This window comes from Salmo salar, unplaced genomic scaffold, assembly GCF_905237065.1.
Source record: "Salmo salar unplaced genomic scaffold, Ssal_v3.1, whole genome shotgun sequence".
In the NCBI taxonomy this organism is placed as follows: domain Eukaryota; kingdom Metazoa; phylum Chordata; class Actinopteri; order Salmoniformes; family Salmonidae; genus Salmo; species Salmo salar.
This window is the reverse complement of record NW_025550956.1, coordinates 273990-297188: the sequence shown is the minus strand read 5'-3', so window position 1 is coordinate 297188 and position 23199 is coordinate 273990. Positions and strand designations below refer to the sequence as shown.

The following is a 23199-nucleotide window of genomic DNA, read 5'->3' as shown; positions in this document are numbered from 1 at the left end:
GGGAGAGAGAGTTTATAATATAGAACTGGAGGGGAGAGAGAGTTTATAATATAGAACTGGAGGGAGAGAGAGTTTATAATATAGAACTGGAGGGGAGAGAGAGTTTATAATATAGAACTGGAGGAGAGAGAGAGTTTATAATATAGAACTGGAGGGGAGAGAGAGTTTATAATATAGAACTGGAGGGGAGAGAGAGTTTATAATATAGAACTGGAGGGGAGAGAGAGAGTTTATAACATAGAACTGGAGGAGAGAGAGAGAGTTTATAATATAGATCTGGAGGGAGAGAGAGAGAGTTTATAATATAGAACTGGAGGGGAGAGAGTTTAGAATATAGAACTGGAGGGGAGAGAGAGAGAGAGTTTATAACATAGAACTGGAGGGGAGAGAGAGAGAGAGAGTTTATAATATAGAACTGGAGAGGAGAGAGAGTTTATAATATAGAACTGGAGGAGAGAGAGAGAGAGTTTATAATATAGAACTGGAGGAGAGAGAGAGAGAGAGTTAATAATATAGAACTGGAGGGGAGAATAATATAGAACTGGAGAGAGAGAGAGATTTATAATATAGAACTGGAGGGAGAGAGAGAGTTTATAATATAGAACTGGAGGGAGAGAGAGAGTTTATAATATAGAACTGGAGGGGAGAGAGAGAGTTTATAATATAGAACTGGAGGGGAGAGAGAGAGTTTAGAATATAGATCTGGAGGAGAGAGAGAGTTTAGAATATAGATCTGGAGGAGAGAGAGAGAGAGTTTATAATATAGAACTGGAGGAGAGAGTAATATAGAATTGGAAGGGAGAGAGAGACAGAGAGAGTTTATAATATGGAAGGGAGAGAGAGAGAGATTATAATATAGAACTGGAGGGGAGAGAGAGAGTTTATAATATAGAACTGGAGGGGAGAGAGAGAGAGTTTATAATATAGAACTGGAGGGGAGAGAGAGAGTTTATAATATAGAACTGGAGGGGAGAGAGAGTTTATAATATAGAACTGGAGGGGAGAGAGAGAGTTTATAACATAGAACTGGAGGGGAGAGAGAGTTTATAATATAGAACTGGAGGGAAGAGAGAGTTTATAATATAGAACTGGAGGAGAGAGAGAGTTTATAATATAGAACTGGAGGAGAGAGAGTTTATAATATAGAACTGGAGGGGAGAGAGAGTTTATAATATAGAACTGGAGGGGAGAGAGAGTTTATAATATAGAACTGGAGGGGAGAGAGAGTTTATAATATAGAACTGGAGGGGAGAGAGAGAGAGAGTTTATAACATAGAACTGGAGGAGAGAGAGAGAGAGAGTTTATAATATAGATCTGGAGGGAGAGAGAGAGAGTTTATAATATAGAACTGGAGGGGAGAGAGAGTTTATAATATAGAACTGGAGGGGAGAGAGAGAGAGAGTTTATAACATAGAACTGGAGGGAGAGAGAGAGAGAGAGAGTTTATAATATAGAACTGGAGGGGAGAGAGAGAGAGAGAGAGAGTTTATATAGAACTGGAGGAGAGAGAGAGAGTTTATAATATAGAACTGGAGGGGAGAGAGAGAGTTTATAATATAGAACTGGAGGGGAGAGAGAGTTTATAATATAGAACTGGAGGGGAGAGAGAGAGTTTAGAATATTGATCTGGAGGAGAGAGAGAGAGCGAGTTTAGAATATAGATCTGGAGGGAGAGAGAGAGAGAGTTTAGAATATAGAACTGGAGGGAGAGAGAGAGAGTTTATAATATAGAACTTGAGGAGAGAGAGAGAGTTTATAATATAGAACTGGAGGAGAGAGAGAGAGAGAGAGAGAGAGTTTAGAATATAGAACTGGAGGAGAGAGAGAGAGAGAGAGTTTATAATATAGAACTGGAGAGGAGAGAGAGTTTATAATATAGAACTGGAGGGGAGAGAGAGAGAGAGAGTTTATAATATAGAACTGGAGGGAGAGAGAGAGAGAGAGTTAATAATATAGAACAGGAGGGGAGAATAATATAGAACTGGAAGGGAGAGAGAGATTTTATAATATAGAACTGGAGGGGGAGAGAGAGTTTATAATATAGAACTGGAGGGGAGAGAGAGAGAGTTTATAATATAGAACTGGAGGGGAGAGAGAGAGTTTATAATATAGAACTGGAGGGGAGAGAGAGAGAGAGAGAGTTAATAATATAGAACTGGAGGGGAGAATAATATAGAACTGGAAGGGAGAGAGAGAGAGAGTTTTATAATATAGAACTGGAGGGGAGAGAGAGAGTTTATAATATAGAACTGGAGGGGAGAGAGAGAGAGAGTTTAGAATATAGATCTGGAGGGGAGAGAGAGAGATTATAATATAGATCTGGAGGAGAGAGAGAGAGATTATAATATAGATCTGGAGGGGAGAGAGAGAGAGAGTTTATAATATAGAACTGAAGGGGAGAGAGAGAGAGAGAGTTTATAATATAGAACTGGAGGGGAGAGAGAGAGAGAGTTTATAATATAGAACTGGAGGAGAGAGAGAGAGAGAGAGAGAGAGAGAGAGAGAGTTTAGAATATAGAACTGGAGGAGAGAGAGAGAGTTAATAATATAGAACTGGAGGGGAGAATAATATAGAACTGGAAGGGAGAGAGAGAGAGAGAGTTTAGAATATAGATCTGGAGGGAGAGAGAGAGTTTAGAATATAGATCTGGAGGGAGAGAGAGAGAGAGTTTAGAATATAGATCTGGAGGGAGAGAGAGAGAGAGAGTTAATAATATAGAACTGGAGGGGAGAATAATATAGAACTGGAAGGGAGAGAGAGAGAGAGAGTTTATAATATAGAACTGGAGGAGAGAGAGAGAGAGAGAGTTTATAATATAGAACTGGAGGGAGAGAGAGAGATAGAGTTTATAATATAGAACTGGAGGAGAGAGAGAGAGAGAGAGTTTATAATATAGAACTGGAGGAGAGAGAGAGAGAGAGAGAGAGAGAGTTTATAATATAGAACTGGAGGAGAGAGAGAGAGAGAGAGAGAGAGAGAGAGTTAATAATATAGAACTGGAAGGAGAGGGAGAGAGAGATAGATAGAGAACTGAGAGAGAGAGAGAGAGAGTTTATAATATAGAACTGGAGGGGAGAGAGAGAGTTATAATATAGAACTGGAGGGAGAATAATATAGAACTGGAAGGAGAGAGAGAGAGAGAGTTTATAATATAGAACTGGAGGGGAGAGAGAGAGAGAGTTTATAATATAGAACTGGAGGGGAGAGAGAGAGAGAGTTTATAATATAGAACTGGAGGAGAGAGAGAGAGAGAGTTTATAATATAGAACTGGAGGGAGAGAGAGAGAGAGTTTAGAATATAGAACTGGAGGGAGAGAGAGAGAGAGAGTTTAGAATATAGATCTGGAGGGAGAGAGAGAGAGAGTTATAATATAGAACTGGAGGGAGAGATAATATAGAACTGGAAGGAGAGAGAGAGAGAGTTTATAATATAGAACTGGAGGGAGAGAGAGAGAGAGAGTTTATAATATAGAACTGGAGGAGAGAGAGAGAGTTTATAATATAGAACTGGAGGGGAGAGAGAGAGAGAGAGAGAGAGAGAGAGAGAGAGAGAGAGAGTTTATAATATAGAACTGAGAGAGAGAGAGAGAGAGTTTATAATATAGAACTGGAGGGAGAGAGAGAGAGAGAGTTTATAATATAGAACTGGAGGAGAGAGAGAGAGAGAGAGTTTATAATATAGAACTGGAGGGGAGAGAGAGAGTTTATAATATAGAACTGGAGGGGAGAGAGAGAGTTTATAATATAGAACTGGAGGGAGAGAGAGAGTTTATAATATAGAACTGGAGGGAGAGAGAGAGATTATAATATAGATCTGGAGGGAGAGAGAGAGTTTAGAATATAGATCTGGAGGGAGAGAGAGAGAGAGTTTAGAATATAGATCTGGAGGGAGAGAGAGAGAGAGAGAGAGAGAGAGAGAGAGTTTAGAATATAGATCTGGAGGAGAGAGAGAGAGAGAGAGAGAGAGTTTAGAATATAGATCTGGAGGGAGAGAGAGAGAGTTAATAATATAGAACTGGAGGGGAGAATAATATAGAACTGGAAGGGAGAGAGAGAGAGAGTTTATAATATAGAAGGGAGAGAGAGAGAGTTATAATATAGAACTGGAGGGGAGAGAGAGAGTTTATAATATAGAACTGGAGGGAGAGAGAGAGTTTATAATATAGAACTGGAGGGGAGAGAGAGAGTTTATAACATAGAACTGGAGGGGAGAGAGAGTTTATAATATAGAACTGGAGGGGAGAGAGAGTTTATAATATAGAACTGGAGGGGAGAGAGAGAGTTTATAACATAGAACTGGAGGGAGAGAGAGAGTTTATAACATAGAACTGGAGGGAGAGAGAGTTTATAATATAGAACTGGAGGGAGAGAGAGAGAGAGTTTATAATATAGAACTAGAGAGAGAGAGGAGTTTATAATATAGAACTGGAGGAGAGAGAGTTTAGAATATAGAACTGGAGGGAGAGAGAGAGAGTTTATAACATAGAACTGGAAGGGGAGAGAGAGAGAGAGAGAGAGAGTTTATAATATAGATCTGGAGGAGAGAGAGAGTTTATAATATAGAACTGGAGGGGAGAGAGAGTTTATAATATAGAACTGGAGGGGAGAGAGAGTTTATAATATAGAACTGGAGGGGAGAGAGAGTTTATAATATAGAACTGGAGGGGAGAGAGAGAGAGAGTTTATAACATAGAACTGGAGGGGAGAGAGAGAGAGAGAGAGAGAGTTTATAATATAGAACTGGAGGGGAGAGAGAGTTTATAATATAGAACTGGAGGAGAGAGAGAGTTTATAATATAGAACTGGAGGAGAGAGAGAGAGAGTTTATAATATAGAACTGGAGGGGAGAGAGAGTTTATAATATAGAACTGGAGGGAGAGAGAGTTTATAATATAGAACTGGAGGGGAGAGAGAGTTTATAATATAGAACTGGAGGGGAGAGAGAGTTTATAATATAGAACTGGAGGAGAGAGAGAGTTTATAATATAGAACTGGAGGGAGAGAGAGTTTATAATATAGAACTGGAGGGGAGAGAGAGTTTATAATATAGAACTGGAGGGGAGAGAGAGAGAGAGTTTATAACATAGAACTGGAGGGAGAGAGAGAGAGAGTTTATAATATAGATCTGGAGGAGAGAGAGAGAGTTTATAATATAGAACTGGAGGGGAGAGAGTTTAGAATATAGAACTGGAGGGGAGAGAGAGAGAGAGTTTATAACATAGAACTGGAGGGAGAGAGAGAGAGAGAGAGTTTATAATATAGATCTGGAGGGGGAGAGAGAGAGAGAGAGAGAGAGAGAGAGAGAGTTTATATAGATCTGGAGGGGAGAGAGAGAGAGTTTATAATATAGAACTGGAGGGGAGAGAGAGAGTTTATAATATAGAACTGGAGGGGAGAGAGAGAGTTTATAATATAGAACTGGAGGGGAGAGAGAGAGTTTAGAATATTGATCTGGAGGAGAGAGAGAGAGAGCGAGTTTAGAATATAGATCTGGAGGAGAGAGAGAGAGAGTTTAGAATATAGATCTGGAGGGGGAGAGAGAGAGAGAGTTTAGAATATAGAACTGGAGGGGAGAATAATATAGAACTGGAAGGGAGAGAGAGATTTTATAATATAGAACTGGAGGGGGAGAGAGAGAGAGAGTTAATAATATAGAAGTGGAGGGGAGAATAATATAGAACTGGAAGGGAGAGAGAGAGAGATTTTATAATATAGAACTGGAGGGGAGAGAGAGAGTTTATAATATAGAACTGGAGGGGAGAGAGAGAGTTTATAATATAGAACTGGAGGGAGAGAGAGAGTTTATAATATAGAACTGGAGGGAGAGAGAGAGTTTATAACATAGAACTGGAGGGGAGAGAGAGTTTATAATATAGAACTGGAGGGGAGAGAGAGTTTATAATATAGAACTGGAGGGAGAGAGAGTTTATAATATAGAACTGGAGGGGAGAGAGAGTTTATAATATAGAACTGGAGGGGAGAGAGAGTTTATAATATAGAACTGGAGGGGAGAGAGAGAGTTTATAATATAGAACTGGAGGGAGAGAGAGAGAGTTTATAATATAGAACTGGAGGAGAGAGAGAGAGAGTTTATAATGTAGAACTGGAGGGAGAGAGAGAGTTTATAATATAGAACTGGAGGGGAGAGAGTTTAGAATATAGAACTGGAGGGAGAGAGAGAGAGTTTATAACATAGAACTGGAGGAGAGAGAGAGAGAGAGAGTTTATAATATAGATCTGGAGGGGGGAGAGAGAGAGAGAGAGAGGTTTATATAGATCTGGAGGGGAGAGAGAGAGAGTTTATAATATAGAACTGGAGGGGAGAGAGAGAGTTTATAATATAGAACTGGAGGGGAGAGAGAGTTTATAATATAGAACTGGAGGGGAGAGAGAGAGTTTAGAATATTGATCTGGAGGAGAGAGAGAGAGCGAGTTTAGAATATAGATCTGGAGGGGAGAGAGAGAGAGAGAGAGTTTAGAATATAGATCTGGAGGGGAGAGAGAGAGAGTTTATAATATAGAACTTGAGGAGAGAGAGAGAGTTTATAATATAGAACTGGAGGGAGAGAGAGAGAGAGAGAGAGTTTAGAATATAGAACTGGAGGAGAGAGAGAGAGAGAGGTTTATAATATAGAACTGGAGAGGAGAGAGAGTTTATAATATAGAACTGGAGGGGAGAGAGAGAGAGAGAGTTTATAATATAGAACTGGAGGGGGAGAGAGAGAGAGAGAGTTAATAATATAGAACTGGAGGGAGAATAATATAGAACTGGAAGGAGAGAGAGAGATTTTATAATATAGAACTGGAGGGGAGAGAGAGAGTTTATAATATAGAACTGGAGGGGGAGAGAGAGAGTTTATAATATAGAACTGGAGGGGAGAGAGAGAGTTTATAATATAGAACTGGAGGGAGAGAGAGAGTTTATAATATAGAACTGGAGGGGAGAGAGAGAGAGAGAGAGTTAATAATATAGAACTGGAGGGGAGAATAATATAGAACTGGAAGGGAGAGAGAGAGAGAGATTTTATAATATAGAACTGGAGGGGAGAGAGAGAGTTTATAATATAGAACTGGAGGGAGAGAGAGAGAGTTTAGAATATAGATCTGGAGGGGAGAGAGAGATAGAGTTTATAATATAGAACTGGAGGAGAGAGAGAGAGATTATAATATAGATCTGGAGGAGAGAGAGAGATTATAATATAGATCTGGAGGAGAGAGAGAGAGAGTTTATAATATAGAACTGGAGGGAGAGAGAGAGAGAGTTTATAATATAGAACTGGAGGAGAGAGAGAGAGAGAGAGAGAGAGAGAGAGAGAGAGTTTAGAATATAGAACTGGAGGAGAGAGAGAGAGTTAATAATATAGAACTGGAGGGGAGAATAATATAGAACTGGAAGGGAGAGAGAGAGAGAGAGTTTAGAATATAGATCTGGAGGGAGAGAGAGAGAGAGAGTTTAGAATATAGATCTGGAGGGGAGAGAGAGAGAGAGAGAGTTTAGAATATAGATCTGGAGGAGAGAGAGAGAGAGAGAGAGTTTAGAATATAGATCTGGAGGGGAGAGAGAGAGAGAGTTAATAATATAGAACTGGAGGGGAGAATAATATAGAACTGGAAGGGAGAGAGAGAGAGTTTATAATATAGAACTGGAGGAGAGAGAGAGAGAGAGAGTTTATAATATAGAACTGGAGGAGAGAGAGAGAAAAGTTTATAATATAGAACTGGAGGGGAGAGAGAGAGAGAGAGAGAGTTTATAATATAGAACTGGAGAGAGAGAGAGAGAGAGAGAGAGTTAATAATATAGAACTGGAGGGGAGAGAGAGAGTTAATAATATAGAACTGGAAGGGAGAGAGAGAGAGAGAGAGAGAGAGAGAGATAGAGAGAGAGTTTATAATATAGAACTGGAGGGGAGAGAGAGAGTTAATAATATAGAACTGGAGGGGAGAATAATATAGAACTGGAAGGGAGAGAGAGAGAGAGAGTTTATAATATAGAACTGGAGGGGAGAGAGAGAGAGAGTTTATAATATAGAACTGGAGGAGAGAGAGAGAGAGAGAGAGAGATTATAATATAGAACTGGAGGAGAGAGAGAGAGAGAGAGATTATAATATAGAACTGGAGGGGAGAGAGAGAGAGAGAGAGAGAGAGAGAGAGAGAGAGAGTTTATAATATAGAACTGGAGGGGAGAGAGAGAGAGAGAGAGAGAGAGAGAGTTAATAATATAGAACTGGAGAGAGAGAGAGAGAGAGAGAGAGTTTATAATATAGAACTGGAGGGGAGAGAGAGAGTTTATAATATAGAACTGGAGGGGGAGAGAGAGAGTTTATAATATAGAACTGGAGGGGAGAGAGAGAGATTATAATATAGATCTGGAGGAGAGAGAGAGAGAGAGTTTAGAATATAGATCTGGAGGGGAGAGAGAGAGAGAGTTTAGAATATAGATCTGGAGGGGAGAGAGAGAGAGAGTTTAGAATATAGATCTGGAGGAGAGAGAGAGAGAGAGAGAGAGAGAGAGAGAGAGTTTAGAATATAGATCTGAGAGAGAGAGAGAGAGAGAGAGAGTTTAGAATATAGATCTGGAGGGGAGAGAGAGAGAGAGTTAATAATATAGAACTGGAGGGGAGAATAATATAGAACTGGAAGGGAGAGAGAGAGAGAGTTTATAATATGGAAGGAGAGAGAGAGAGATTATAATATAGAACTGGAGGGGGAGAGAGAGAGTTTATAATATAGAACTGAGAGGAGAGAGAGAGTTTATAATATAGAACTGGAGGGAGAGAGAGAGTTTATAACATAGAACTGGAGGGGAGAGAGAGAGTTTATAACATAGAACTGGAGGGGAGAGAGAGTTTATAATATAGAACTGGAGGGGAGAGAGAGAGTTTATAACATAGAACTGGAGGGGAGAGAGAGAGTTTATAACATAGAACTGGAGGGGAGAGAGAGTTTATAATATAGAACTGGAGGGGAGAGAGAGAGAGAGTTTATAATATAGAACTAGAGAGAGAGAGGGAGTTTATAATATAGAACTGGAGGAGAGAGAGTTTATAATATAGAACTGGAGGAGAGAGAGTTTAGAATATAGAACTGGAGGGGAGAGAGAGAGAGTTTATAACATAGAACTGGAAGGGAGAGAGAGAGAGAGAGAGAGAGAGTTTATAATATAGATCTGGAGGGGAGAGAGAGAGTTTATAATATAGAACTGGAGGGGAGAGAGAAAGTTTATAATATAGAACTGGAGGAGAGAGAGAGTTTATAATATAGAACTGGAGGGAGAGAGAGAGAGAGAGTTTATAATATAGAACTGGAGGGGAGAGAGAGAGAGAGATTTATAATATAGAACTGGAGGGGAGAGAGAGAGAGAGAGTTTATAATATAGAACTGGAGGGAGAGAGAGAGAGAGAGAGAGAGAGAGAGAGAGAGAGAGAGAGAGAGAGTTTATAATATAGAACTGGAGGGGAGAGAGAGAGAGAGAGAGAGAGAGAGAGAGAGAGAGAGAGAGAGAGTTTATAATATAGAACTGGAGGGGAGAGAGAGAGAGTTTATAATATAGAACTGGAGGGGAGAGAGAGAGTTTATAATATAGAACTGGAGGGGAGAGAGAGAGTTTATAATATAGAACTGGAGGGGAGAGAGAGAGTTTATAATATAGAACTGGAGGGGAGAGAGAGAGTTTATAATATAGATCTGGAGGGAGAGAGAGAGTTTAGAATATAGATCTGGAGGGAGAGAGAGAGAGAGAGTTTAGAATATAGATCTGGAGGGGAGAGAGAGAGAGAGAGAGAGAGAGAGAGAGAGAGAGAGAGAGAGAGAGAGAGAGAGAGAGAGAGAGAGTTTAGAATATAGATCTGGAGGGGAGAGAGAGAGAGAGTTTAGAATATAGATCTGGAGGGGAGAGAGAGAGAGAGTTAATAATATAGAACTGGAGGGGAGAATAATATAGAACTGGAAGGGAGAGAGAGAGAGTTTATAATATGGAAGGGAGAGAGAGAGAGATTATAATATAGAACTGGAGGGGGGAGAGAGAGAGTTTATAATATAGAACTGGAGGGGAGAGAGAGAGTTTATAATATAGAACTGGAGGGGAGAGAGAGAGTTTATAACATAGAACTGGAGGGGAGAGAGAGAGTTTATAACATAGAACTGGAGGGGAGAGAGAGTTTATAATATAGAACTGGAGGGGAGAGAGAGAGTTTATAACATAGAACTGGAGGGAGAGAGAGAGTTTATAACATAGAACTGGAGGGGAGAGAGAGTTTATAATATAGAACTGGAGGGGAGAGAGAGAGAGTTTATAATATAGAACTAGAGAGAGAGAGGGAGTTTATAATATAGAACTGGAGGAGAGAGAGTTTATAATATAGAACTGGAGGAGAGAGAGTTTAGAATATAGAACTGGAGGGGAGAGAGAGAGAGAGTTTATAACATAGAACTGGAAGGGAGAGAGAGAGAGAGAGAGTTTATAATATAGATCTGGAGGGAGAGAGAGAGTTTATAATATAGAACTGGAGGGGAGAGAGAGTTTATAATATAGAACTGGAGGGAGAGAGAGTTTATAATATAGAACTGGAGGGGAGAGAGAGAGCGAGAGTTAATAATATAGAACTGGAGGGGAGAATAATATAGAATTGGAAGGAGAGAGAGAGAGAGAGAGAGAGAGTTTATAATATGGAAGGGAGAGAGAGAGATTATAATATAGAACTGGAGGGGGGAGAGAGAGAGTTTATAATATAGAACTGGAGGGAGAGAGAGAGTTTATAATATAGAACTGGAGGGGAGAGAGAGAGTTTATAATATAGAACTGGAGGGGAGAGAGAGAGTTTATAATATAGAACTGGAGGGAGAGAGAGAGTTTATAATATAGATCTGGAGGGGAGAGAGAGAGTTTATAATATAGATCTGGAGGGAGAGAGAGAGAGAGTTTAGAATATAGATCTGGAGGGGAGAGAGAGAGAGAGAGAGAGAGAGAGAGAGAGAGAGAGAGAGAGAGAGAGAGAGAGTTTAGAATATAGATCTGGAGGGAGAGAGAGAGTTAATAATATAGAACTGGAGGGGAGAATAATATAGAACTGGAAGGGAGAGAGAGAGAGAGAGTTTATAATATGGAAGGGAGAGAGAGAGAGATTATAATATAGAACTGGAGGGGGGAGAGAGAGAGTTTATAACATAGAACTGGAGGAGAGAGAGAGTTTATAATATAGAACTGGAGGGGAGAGAGAGAGAGAGTTTATAATATAGAACTAGAGAGAGAGGGAGTTTATAATATAGAACTGGAGGGGAGAGAGAGAGTTTATAATATAGAACTGGAGGGAGAGAGAGAGTTTATAATATAGAACTGGAGGGGGAGGGAGAGAGAGAGAGAGAGAGAGAGAGAGAGAGATTATAATATAGATCTGGAAGGGAGAGAGAGAGTTAATAATATAGAACTGGAGGAGAGAGAGAGAGTTTATAATATAGAACTGGAGGAGAGAGAGAGAGAGAGAGAGAGAGAGAGAGAGAGAGAGAGAGAGAGAGATTATAATATAGATCTGGAGGGAGAGAGAGAGTTTATAATATAGAACTGGAGGAGAGAGAGAGAGTTTATAATATAGAACTGGAGGGGAGAGAGAGAGTTTATAATATAGAACTGGAGGGAGAGAGAGAGAGTTTATAATATAGAACTGGAGGGAGAGAGAGAGAGAGTTTATAATATAGAACTGGAGGAGAGAGAGGGTTTATAATATAGAACTGGAGGGGAGAGAGAGAGTTTATAATTTAGAACTGGAGGGAGAGAGAGAGAGAGTTTATAATATAGAACTAGAGCGAGAGAGGGAGTTTATAATATAGAACTGGAGGGGAGAGAGAGAGAGAGTTTATAACATAGAACTGGAGGGAGAGAGAGAGAGAGAGAGTTTATAATATAGATCTGGAGGGGAGAGAGAGAGAGAGTTTATAATATAGAACTGGAGGGGAGAGAGAGAGTTTATAATATAGAACTGGAGGGAGAGAGAGATTTTATAATATAGAACTGGAGGGGAGGGAGAGAGAGAGAGAGAGAGAGAGAGAGAGAGAGAGAGAGAGATTATAATATAGATCTGGAAGGGAGAGAGAGAGTTAATAATATAGAACTGGAGGAGAGAGAGAGTTTATAATATAGAACTGGAGGAGAGAGAGAGAGAGAGAGATTATAATATAGATCTGGAGGGGAGAGAGAGAGAGTTTATAATATAGAACTGGAGGGGAGAGAGAGAGAGTTTATAATATAGAACTGGAGGGGGAGAGAGAGAGAGTTTATAATATAGAACTGGAGGGGAGAGAGAGAGAGAGTTTATAATATAGAACTGGAGGGGAGAGAGAGAGAGTTTATAATATAGAACTGGAGGAGAGAGAGAGAGTTTATAATATAGAACTGGAGGGAGAGAGAGAGTTTATAATATAGAACTGGAGGGGAGAGAGAGAGTTTATAATATAGAACTGGAGGGGAGAGAGAGAGTTTATAATATAGAACTGGAGGGGAGAGAGTTTAGAATATAGATCTGGAGGGGAGAGAGAGAGAGAGTTTAGAATATAGATCTGGAGGGGAGAGACAGAGAGAGTTTATAATATAGAACTGGAGGGGAGAGAGAGAGAGTTTATAATATAGAACTGGAGGGGAGAGAGAGATTTTATAATATAGAACTGGAGGGGGAGGGAGAGTAGAGAGAGAGAGAGAGAGAGAGAGAGAGAGATTATAATATAGATCTGGAAGGGAGAGAGAGAGTTAATAATATAGAACTGGAGGAGAGAGAGAGAGTTTATAATATAGAACTGGAGGAGAGAGAGAGAGAGAGATTATAATATAGATCTGGAGGGGAGAGAGAGAGAGTTTATAATATAGAACTGGAGGAGAGAGAGAGAGAGTTTATAATATAGAACTGGAGGGGAGAGAGAGAGAGAGTTTATAATATAGAACTGGAGGGAGAGAGAGAGAGAGTTTATAATATAGAACTGGAGGGAGAGAGAGAGAGTTTATAATATAGAACTGGAGGGGAGAGAGAGAGAGAGTTTATAATATAGAACTGGAGGAGAGAGAGGGTTTATAATATAGAACTGGAGGGGAGAGAGAGAGTTTATAATATAGAACTGGAGGGGAGAGAGAGAGTTTATAATATAGAACTGGAGGGGAGAGAGTTTAGAATATAGATCTGGAGGGGAGAGAGAGAGAGAGTTTAGAATATAGATCTGGAGGGGAGAGACAGAGAGAGAGAGTTTAGAATATAGATCTGGAGGAGAGAGAGAGAGAGAGAGAGAGAGAGTTTATAATATAGAACTGGAGGGAGAGAGAGAGAGTGAGTTTATAATATAGAACTGGAGGAGAGAGAGAGAGAGTTAATAATATAGAACTGGAGGGGAGAATAATATAGAATTGGAAGGGAGAGAGAGAGAGAGAGTTTATAATATGGAAGGGAGAGAGAGAGGGAGTTTATAATATAGAACTGGAGGGGAGAGAGAGAGAGTTTATAATATAGAACTAGAGAGAGAGAGGGAGTTTATAATATAGAACTGGAGGGGAGAGAGAGAGAGAGTTTAAAACATAGAACTGGAGGGGAGAGAGAGTTTATAATATAGAACTGGAGGGGAGAGAGAGAGAGAGTTTATAATATAGAACTAGAGAGAGAGAGGGAGTTTATAATATAGAACTGGAGGAGAGAGAGAGAGAGTTTAAAACATAGAACTGGAGGGAGAGAGAGAGAGAGAGAGAGAGTTTATAATATAGATCTGGAGGGGAGAGAGAGAGAGAGTTTATAATATAGAACTGGAGGGGAGAGAGAGATGTTATAATATAGAACTGGAGGGGGGGAGGGAGAGGGAGAGAGAGAGAGAGAGAGAGATTATAATATAGATCTGGAAGGGAGAGAGAGAGTTTATAATATAGAACTGGAGGAGAGAGAGAGAGAGTTTATAATATAGAACTGGAGGAGAGAGAGAGAGAGAGAGGTTTATAATATAGAACTGGAGGAGAGAGAGAGAGAGAGAGAGAGAGAGATTATAATATAGATCTGGAGGGAGAGAGAGAGAGTTTATAATATAGAACTGGAGGGAGAGAGAGAGAGAGTTTATAATATAGAACTGGAGGGGAGAGAGAGAGTTTAAAACATAGAACTGGAGGGAGAGAGAGAGAGAGAGAGTTTATAATATAGATCTGGAGGGAGAGAGAGAGAGAGTTTATAATATAGAACTGGAGGAGAGAGAGAGATTTTATAATATAGAACTGGAGGGGGGAGAGGGAGGAGAGAGAGAGAGAGAGAGAGAGAGATTATAATATAGATCTGGAAGGGAGAGAGAGAGTTTATAATATAGAACTGGAGGGGAGAGAGAGTTTATAATATAGAACTGGAGGAGAGAGAGAGAGAGAGAGAGAGAGAGAGAGAGGATTATAATATAGATCTGGAGGGGAGAGAGAGAGTTTATAATATAGAACTGGAGGGGAGAGAGAGAGAGTTTATAATATAGAACTGGAGGGGAGAGAGAGAGAGTTTATAATATAGAACTGGAGGAGAGAGAGAGAGAGAGTTTATAATATAGAACTGGAGGAGAGAGAGGGTTTATAATATAGAACTGGAGGGGAGAGAGTTTAGAATATAGATCTGGAGGGGAGAGAGAGAGAGAGTTTAGAATATAGATCTAGAGGGAGAGAGAGAGAGAGAGAGAGAGAGTTTATAATATAGAACTGGAGGGGAGAGAGAGAGTTAATAATATAGAACTGGAGGGGAGAATAATATAGAATTGGAAGGGAGAGAGAGAGAGAGTTTATAATATGGAAGGGAGAGAGAGAGATTATAATATAGAACTGGAGGGGGAGAGAGAGAGTTTATAATATAGAACTGGAGGGGAGAGAGAGAGTTTATAATATAGAACTGGAGGAGAGAGAGAGAGAGTTTATAATATAGAACTGGAGGAGAGAGAGAGAGAGTTTATAATATAGAACTGGAGGAGAGAGAGAGAGAGAGAGAGAGAGAGAGAGAGTTTATAATATAGAACTGGAGAGAGAGAGAGAGAGAGAGAGAGAGAGAGAGAGAGAGAGAGAGAGAGAGAGAGAGAGAGAGAGATTATAATATAGATCTGGAGGGAGAGAGAGAGAGTTTATAATATAGAACTGGAGGGGAGAGAGAGAGAGAGTTTATAATATAGAACTGGAGGGGAGAGAGAGAGTTTAAAACATAGAACTGGAGGGAGAGAGAGAGAGAGAGAGAGAGAGAGAGAGAGTTTATAATATAGATCTGGAGGGAGAGAGAGAGAGAGTTTATAATATAGAACTGGAGGGGAGAGAGAGATTTTATAATATAGAACTGGAGGGGGAGGAGAGAGAGAGAGAGAGAGATTATAATATAGATCTGGAAGGGAGAGAGAGAGTTTATAATATAGAACTGGAGGGAGAGAGAGAGAGAGTTTATAATATAGAACTGGAGGAGAGAGAGAGAGAGAGAGAGAGAGAGATTATAATATAGAACTGGAGGAGAGAGAGAGAGAGAGAGAGAGAGAGAGAGAGAGTTTATAATATAGAACTGGAGGAGAGAGAGAGAGAGAGAGAGAGAGAGAGAGAGAGAGAGAGAGAGAGAGAGATTATAATATAGATCTGGAGGGGAGAGAGAGAGAGTTTATAATATAGAACTGGAGGGGGAGAGAGAGAGAGAGTTTATAATATAGAACTGGAGGGAGAGAGAGAGTTTAAAATATAGAACTGGAGGGAAGAGAGAGAGAGAGAGAGAGAGAGAGAGTTTATAATATAGATCTGGAGGGGAGAGAGAGAGAGAGTTTATAATATAGAACTGGAGGGGAGAGAGAGATTTTATAATATAGAACTGGAGGGGGGGAGGGAGAGGGAGGGAGAGAGAGAGAGAGAGATTATAATATAGATCTGGAAGGGAGAGAGAGAGTTTATAATATAGAACTGGAGGGGAGAGAGAGAGAGTTTATAATATAGAACTGGAGGAGAGAGAGAGAGAGAGAGAGAGAGAGATTATAATATAGATCTGGAGGGGAGAGAGAGAGTTTATAATATAGAACTGGAGGGGAGAGAGAGAGTTTATAATATAGAACTGGAGGAGAGAGAGAGAGAGTTTATAATATAGAACTGGAGGAGAGAGAGAGAGAGAGTTTATAATATAGAACTGGAGGAGAGAGAGGGTTTATAATATAGAACTGGAGGGGAGAGAGAGAGTTTATAATATAGAACTGGAGGGGAGAGAGTTTAGAATATAGATCTGGAGGGGAGAGAGAGAGAGAGTTTAGAATATAGATCTAGAGGGGAGAGAGAGAGAGAGAGAGAGAGAGTTTATAATATAGAACTGGAGGGAGAGAGAGAGAGAGAGTTTATAATATAGAACTGGAGGGGAGAGAGAGAGTTAATAATATAGAACTGGAGGGGAGAATAATATAGAATTGGAAGGGGAGAGAGAGAGAGAGTTTATAATATGGAAGGGAGAGAGAGAGATTATAATATAGAACTGGAGGGGGGAGAGAGAGAGTTTATAATATAGAACTGGAGGGGAGAGAGAGAGTTTATAATATAGAACTGGAGGGGAGAGAGTGAGAGATATTTTATAATATAGAACTAGAGGGGGAGAGAGAGAGAGAGTTTATAATATAGAACTGGAGGAGAGAGAGAGAGAGAGAGTTTATAATATAGAACTGGAGGGGAGAGAGAGAGAGTGTATTGCCAAATGCCAATAGATTCATAACTGTATGACAGGAAGTAAGGTTTTTAAATCCCTGACTTCATAACTAGACAGACGAGATCTGTTTCCCATCCAGGACCAATGTCCACATTTCATTGATTGATTGATAAGAGGTGTGCATACCATTGGCCGTCCATTCTCTCCGATGACCACCTCCTCCTCTGCGTCGAGGTCTGTAGCAGCCAGAACCTTCTGGAGCAGCTGGTACTGCTCCTCTCTGGAGGAGAACATCAGATTATCCTCCTCCATACCCGCCATTTTAGTGATGACCTGGCGGAAAGAAGAAAGAAAGAAAAAAGAAAGAAAGAAAGAAAGAAAGAAAGAAAGAAAGAAAGAAAGAAAGAAAGAAAGAAAGAAAGAAGAAGAAAGAAAGAAAGAAAGAAAGAAAGAAAAAAGGAAAGAAAGAAAGAAAGAAAGAAAGAAAGAAAGAAAGAAAGAAAGAAAGAAAGAAAGAAAGAAAGAAAGAAAGAAAGAAAGAAAGAAAGAAAGAAAGAAAGAGAGAGAGAGAGAGAGAGAGCGAGAGGAAGAGAGAGAGAGAGAGGGGAAGAGAGAGAGGAAGAGAGAGAGACTTGACTTTTTGTCTTTCTTTACTGAAACATTCTCATTTAATTTAAAACTCACCACCCAACCCCCCCCTTAAAAATAAAACCAAAAATACATCCTGTAATGCATACATGTACCATACTCACCTTTCCAGCAACCACATGATACAAACCAACATCACAATACTCAAAACAATACCCACTCCTACAACCGTATATCCAAAACATCTTCCCCAGCTATACAGACAGCCCCCCCCAACACACCATATCTCCTGAAACATCTCCAAACTTTTTATCATTCTATAGAACTCAAACTCAACCCTAAGGCGCGCAGAGACCATCCCATTAAACAATAGTAAAGGGTCTGTTATCCCTCCACCTTTGACCCTGTTCCTCCTTGTTAGCCAAATAGCCAACTTCGCCTGAGCAAACAGAAAATTCAACAAAACACATTTGGCCTTCTCCTTATTTGAAGACCTGTACCCCATTATAAACACCCCAACAGTAAAAACCTCCCCCAACCTCTCACATAGACATTCCAACAGAGACATTAATGACATTAACCTGGTGCACACAGAAAACATATGAATCACAGTTTCTTTCATTTTACAGAAAGGACACCCCTGCCCGACTCCCGGTTCAACCCATGCCAACCAGCTGTTAGTGGCCAGGGCTCCATGAAGAACCCTCCACTGGAGGTCCCCTGACCTCTTTGGAACTGGGGGTTTGTAGAGCCCCCTCCATCTAAAACCCACCATACTCTCCGCCCCACATACCCCCTGCCACTGATGTGCCTTCACTCCTGTTAGGCTCCTAATGTTCCCCACCTTAACACAGAGGTTGTAGAGGGCTTTACCTCCCACCCCTTCAAACTCTCCCAGGCTCGGAGTGTTAAAATCTAACAAATCCTCCAGACCCCCTTGCCAGTCTCCAGTCTCTGCCATCACCTGCAGTGGCGGAAAACTTGGTGGCCCCTCTCCCTTTGGATGCTCAAACATCCCCCTTACCAGCTCAGACAGTGCCTCCTGGACCTCCTCCAGGAATCTCTCCAGCAGCCTAAGAGACGTTATTCCTGTTTGCTGTGCCAAGACTTCCGGGCTTTTCCACCCCTCCTCTCCCAGCAGTCTCAGGTCACCCAGCCTTTTTACACCCCCTGCCATCAGTTGCCTCTGCAGGGTGGCCGACTGGACCGATCTCAAAGGGATGGTTGGGTTGTGGAAGATAGGCTCCTCCCACACCCACAGCCCAGGCTCCACACCCCCTTCTCGTGTGTGCCTTAGCAGCTGCCAGGCCCTCAGCATTGCAGAGTAAAAATCTGAGAGACCTGCTGTACTCAGCCTCTCCAGCTTCATGAGGAACAGCTGCCGGTCCAACCCTAAATCTCCAGCTCTCCTCAGCAGCGCGCATGCTGGTTCCCTCCAGCCAACATCAGTATGGTACAGCAGTCTCTGCACCGCCTTTAGCCGGAAAGCAGCCATCCTGCTCTCCAGATCCACCAGGCCCTGTCCTCCTTCGTGGACGGTCATATACAACACTGCCGCCCTCAGCCAGTGATGGCCTGACCAGAAGAAGTCCACCAGCTTGCGTTGCAGGTCTGCGAGCAGACCGGCAGGGTGGTTGAGGACAGCCAGTTTATGCAACAGGGAAGATGCCACCAGGTTGTTGATTATCAACACCCTCCCTCTATATGACACTTGGGACAGGAGCCACCTCCACCTGGCCAGTCTTGACACCACTGCCTGTGACAGCCCCTCCCAGTTCATCCTGACCCACCTCTCCGAGCCCAGGTACACCCCCAACACTTTAAGCCCTTCACAACCCCACTGCAAACCCCCTGGAAGCAGAGGAGGAGCCCTATCCCCCCATGCCCCGCATAACAGAGCTTTGCTCTTGCCCCAGTTTACCTTAGCTGATGAAGCTCCCTTGTACACCTTCAGACTGGTCTCTAGTGCCTGCATATCTTGACCATCGCTGACCATCACAGAGACATCATCTGCATATGCTGACACTGCTATTCCTGTCACCACATCCATGCCTGTCCAGCACACTCCCTGCAGTCTCCTGCGTAGCAGTCCTGAAAAAGGCTCAATGGCTAGTGTGTATAACTGCCCAGATAAAGGGCATCCTTGTCTAATGCCCCGTCTCACCCAGACCGGCCTACTGAACCCCCCTCCCACCTTAACCATACATGACGCCCCAGCATACAACAGCTTCACACAGGTCAAAAAACTCTTCCCAAACCCAAACACAGACATCAGATTAAACAGAAACTCATGGTCCACTCTATCAAAAGCCTTCTCTTGATCTAAAGAGACCAGTCCAAAGTTCACATTAGAACCTCTCGACAAGTCCAACATGTCCCTAATTAAGAACAAGTTGTCCGTGATTGAGCGTCCCGGTACACAATATGTTTGGTCCTTATGTACTATCGAGTCCAAATGGGACTTCAGTCTGTTAGAGAGGACCTTGGCAAATATCTTGTAGTCCGCACAGAGTAATGCCACAGGCCTCCAGTTCTTAAGTTCACACAAGTCCCCCTTTTTGGGCAAGAGAGTCAGAGCCGCCCGACGGCAGCTCATCGGCAACTCTCCTACCCCGACGCATTCACGCAACACGCAAAAGAAATCCTGTCCAATTATTCCCCAGAATTTTTTATAAAACTCCACTGGGAGTCCATCAACCCCCGGTGCACGACCGGGGGACATCTGGGTTACGGCCTCTGCCAGTTCATGGGACAACAGAGGAACGTCCATTTCATCCCTCTGTGCCAGAGAGAGTTTAGAGAGTCCTGTGAACAAGACCTGAGCACACAAAGGATCACACACTTCTGCCCTATACAATTCAGTATAAAACTCCACAGTCCGCTCCCGCATCTCACCCACCACAGAGGTCACCCGCCCATCAGACAGCCGTAGACAATGCATACCCTTGGCTTCACTGCTCTGTCTTTCCAAACCAAAGAAGAAGGAGCTGGGAGCATCCATCTCCTTGAGCATGGAGAACCTAGCTCTTACAAGTGCTCCCTTTGCTTTAACCTGGAAAAAACTGCCCAGGTCCCTGCGTAATTCAGCTAAATTAGCCTGGAGGCCTACATTGCCTTGCCCCACCATCTGTACCTCCATCTCACTAATACACCGCTCTAGTTCCCCCAAAACTCTCCTAGCCTCTAAGGATGAGAGAGCTGTGTACTGTTGACAGAAAAGCCGAATTTGGACTTTCCCCACATCCCACCATTGGCTCAGAGACTCATACTCCTCTATTCGCTGCCTCCACCTTTCCCAGAAGGTCTGGAAACCTGCGCAAAAAGTGGCATCTTGTAAGAGCTTTACATTGAATTTCCAATAGGATGCCTGCCGGGGCCCTGGTGAAATAGACAGCCGAGCCATGGTTATGTGATGATCGGAAAACCCCACTGGGAGAATGGTAGCGCCCAACAGCCTATTGGTCCGATTCCTAGACATATAAAACCGATCAAGTCGGGCTGCACTCACCCTAGCCCCAAAAACCTTCACCCATGTGTACTGTCTTGTGTTCGGATGTTTAGTTCTCCAAACATCCACTAGATCGAACTGATAAATAATATCCCTTAACACTCCCACTGACACTGAATGAGGCTCTTCCCCATTTCTGTCTTTTGTAAAATCCATTGTGCAGTTCCAGTCCCCTCCAACCACCAGCGTCTCCTCAGGCGCTACCTGTGAGAGTTCCTGTCTAAGACTCCCAAATAGAACCCCTCTTTCTCTCCCTGTGTTAGGCATTTATAAAGACAAAAACCATGTTGTTAATTTCTGCTTTAACAACAAGGAGCCTACCCCTACACACCTCCTTTGAGGAGCAAATTTTTACAGACAGACCCGGTGCAAAAAGGACTGCCACTCCTGCACTAAGATTTGTCCCATGGCTCAACACACTTGCCCCTTTCCACCAGAGCCCCCAATCGACTCCATTCAACACATCACTATGTGTCACCTGCAGAAACAACACCTGTACTTTTTTTTGTTTTACATATTCACCCAACACACTCCTCTTTCCCGCATCTCTGGCGCCATTTATATTGAGCGAGCCTACCCGTAGAGTCTCCATAAGAAGTGGGAGAAAAACCAGCAGAGAAAAAAGACCAATAGCAAAGCTCAAAAATCCCAGTGTCAGAAAGAAAGTATACATCTAAACAGTGTCTGAAGGTAGACCCTTACGCACTGTTGTGACCCACTTCCTCAACCTAAACCGTTTCCTGGGTGAGAGGACACCATGCCCCTCATTTTTCACAGCATGTTGTACTGATCGTACAAACTTTCTTGAATCAGGGAAAAAAGCCTCAAGATTAACTTTTTTCCCCTTTGTCTCATTCAGGAACCTTGTCAGTTCTCTCAACGTGTACTTAGACCCCTCTGCTTGACTGGCTGTCAGCTCCGAGCCTATTGAAGAGGAGTCTGAAAAAATATCTCCTCTTCCTCTGACTCACTTTCCTCCTCATCTCTATCTCCCACCCTGACCACCTGCTCTTCCTCTCTGGTCAGGGCATCCCCCACAGCAACAGGCAAAATTTCCATTGTGCCTTTAACCACAACCTTTTTCCTTTTCCGCTTGGCACCCTCCTCCTCCCCCCCTAGTCTCTTACACTTCCCCACTATACTCTCCTCATCCACTAGCATAACCTGACTAGACCTAGCATCCTCTACACCACCCTCCATAGCATGACTAGGCCCAGCATCATTTACACCATCCTCCATATCATAGCTAAGCCCAGCCTCAGCTACCCCACCATCTCTAGCCTGACTAGGCTCAGCCTCCACTACCCCACCATCTCTAGCCTGACTAGGCTCAGCCTCCGCTACCCCACCATCTCTAGCCTGACTAGACCCAGCCTCCGCTACACCACCATCTCTAGCCTGACTAGACCCAGCCTCCGCTACACCACCATCCCTAGCCTGACTAGACCCAGCCTCCGCTACACCACCATCCCTAGCCTGACTAGACCCAGCCTCCGCTACACCACCATCTCTAGTCTGACTAGACCCAGCCTCCTCTACCCCACCATCTCTTGCCTTACTAGACCCAGCCTCAGCTACCCCACCATCCCTGGTATGACTAGGCCCAGCCTCTGCTGTCTGCATCTCATTTCCCCCTGCACTTTGACCTCGATTTCCCCCACCGGCGCTTGTACCCTCACTTTGTCTACGGCCTTTATGTGGGCACGCAAAGCTCTTATGCCCCAAATCCCCACACTCAAAACACCGTAGACTGTCTGTGCTGGCAAACCCTGCATAGAGCCCCTCCCCATGCCTCACTTTAAAATGCACATTTAGCTGTTGCTCATTGTTGTTCAGAAACATAAACACTTGCCTCCGGAACGAAACAACGTGCTTAACAGCAGCTGCCTGAAAACCTGCCGACAGTACACGAAACCCGCTAGCAAACTTACCAAAACGACTCAGCTCTTTCCTGATTTGATCGTCCGTAATAAACGGAGGTAAATTTGCAACAACTACTCTTGTCAAAGGGGTAGAAAGAGGTAAAACTGGCACCAACACATCCCTTACAAATATTCCACTAGCAATTAGCCTACCAACCAAATCTTCTCTTTTCATGAACACCACCACCGCTTTGTTCATTCTAGAAGCAGAATGTATAAATTCAGCTCCTACCTGTTCGCCGACTGCGAGCAGAACCTCCTCCACCTTAACTCCATTCTCAGGAACACACCTGAATCCATGCCGTATCGACAGCGTCTCCTACGCGCTAGGCTGAGAAGCCATCGCGCATACCACACCTTGCAAACCCCAGAAAACTTACTCTGTGCTCTTCCACCCTAACTCTGAAAAAAAACGGTGGATACCGCTAAAACAAATATTGCATTAACCGTACACCATAGAAAATAAAATGTAAGAAAAAGATCAAGAAAAGAGTCTAGAAAGTTAGTTAGGACAGAGTCCTCCGGACCAAACACTCAAACTCCAAAA

The 23199-nt window shown here is 42.4% G+C and overlaps 1 protein-coding gene across 1 annotated transcript in view; it reads right to left on the bottom strand.

Annotated features, from left to right (window-relative positions):
* The window catches only part of ercc3 (excision repair cross-complementation group 3), a 75600-nt gene that overhangs the window by 18939 nt on the left and 33462 nt on the right, over positions 1–23199 (bottom strand). The window contains exon 15 of the mRNA XM_045714207.1: positions 16821–16967. Coding sequence (XP_045570163.1) covers positions 16821–16967 — 147 coding nt within the window. The remainder of the gene's footprint in view (positions 1–16820; positions 16968–23199) is intronic.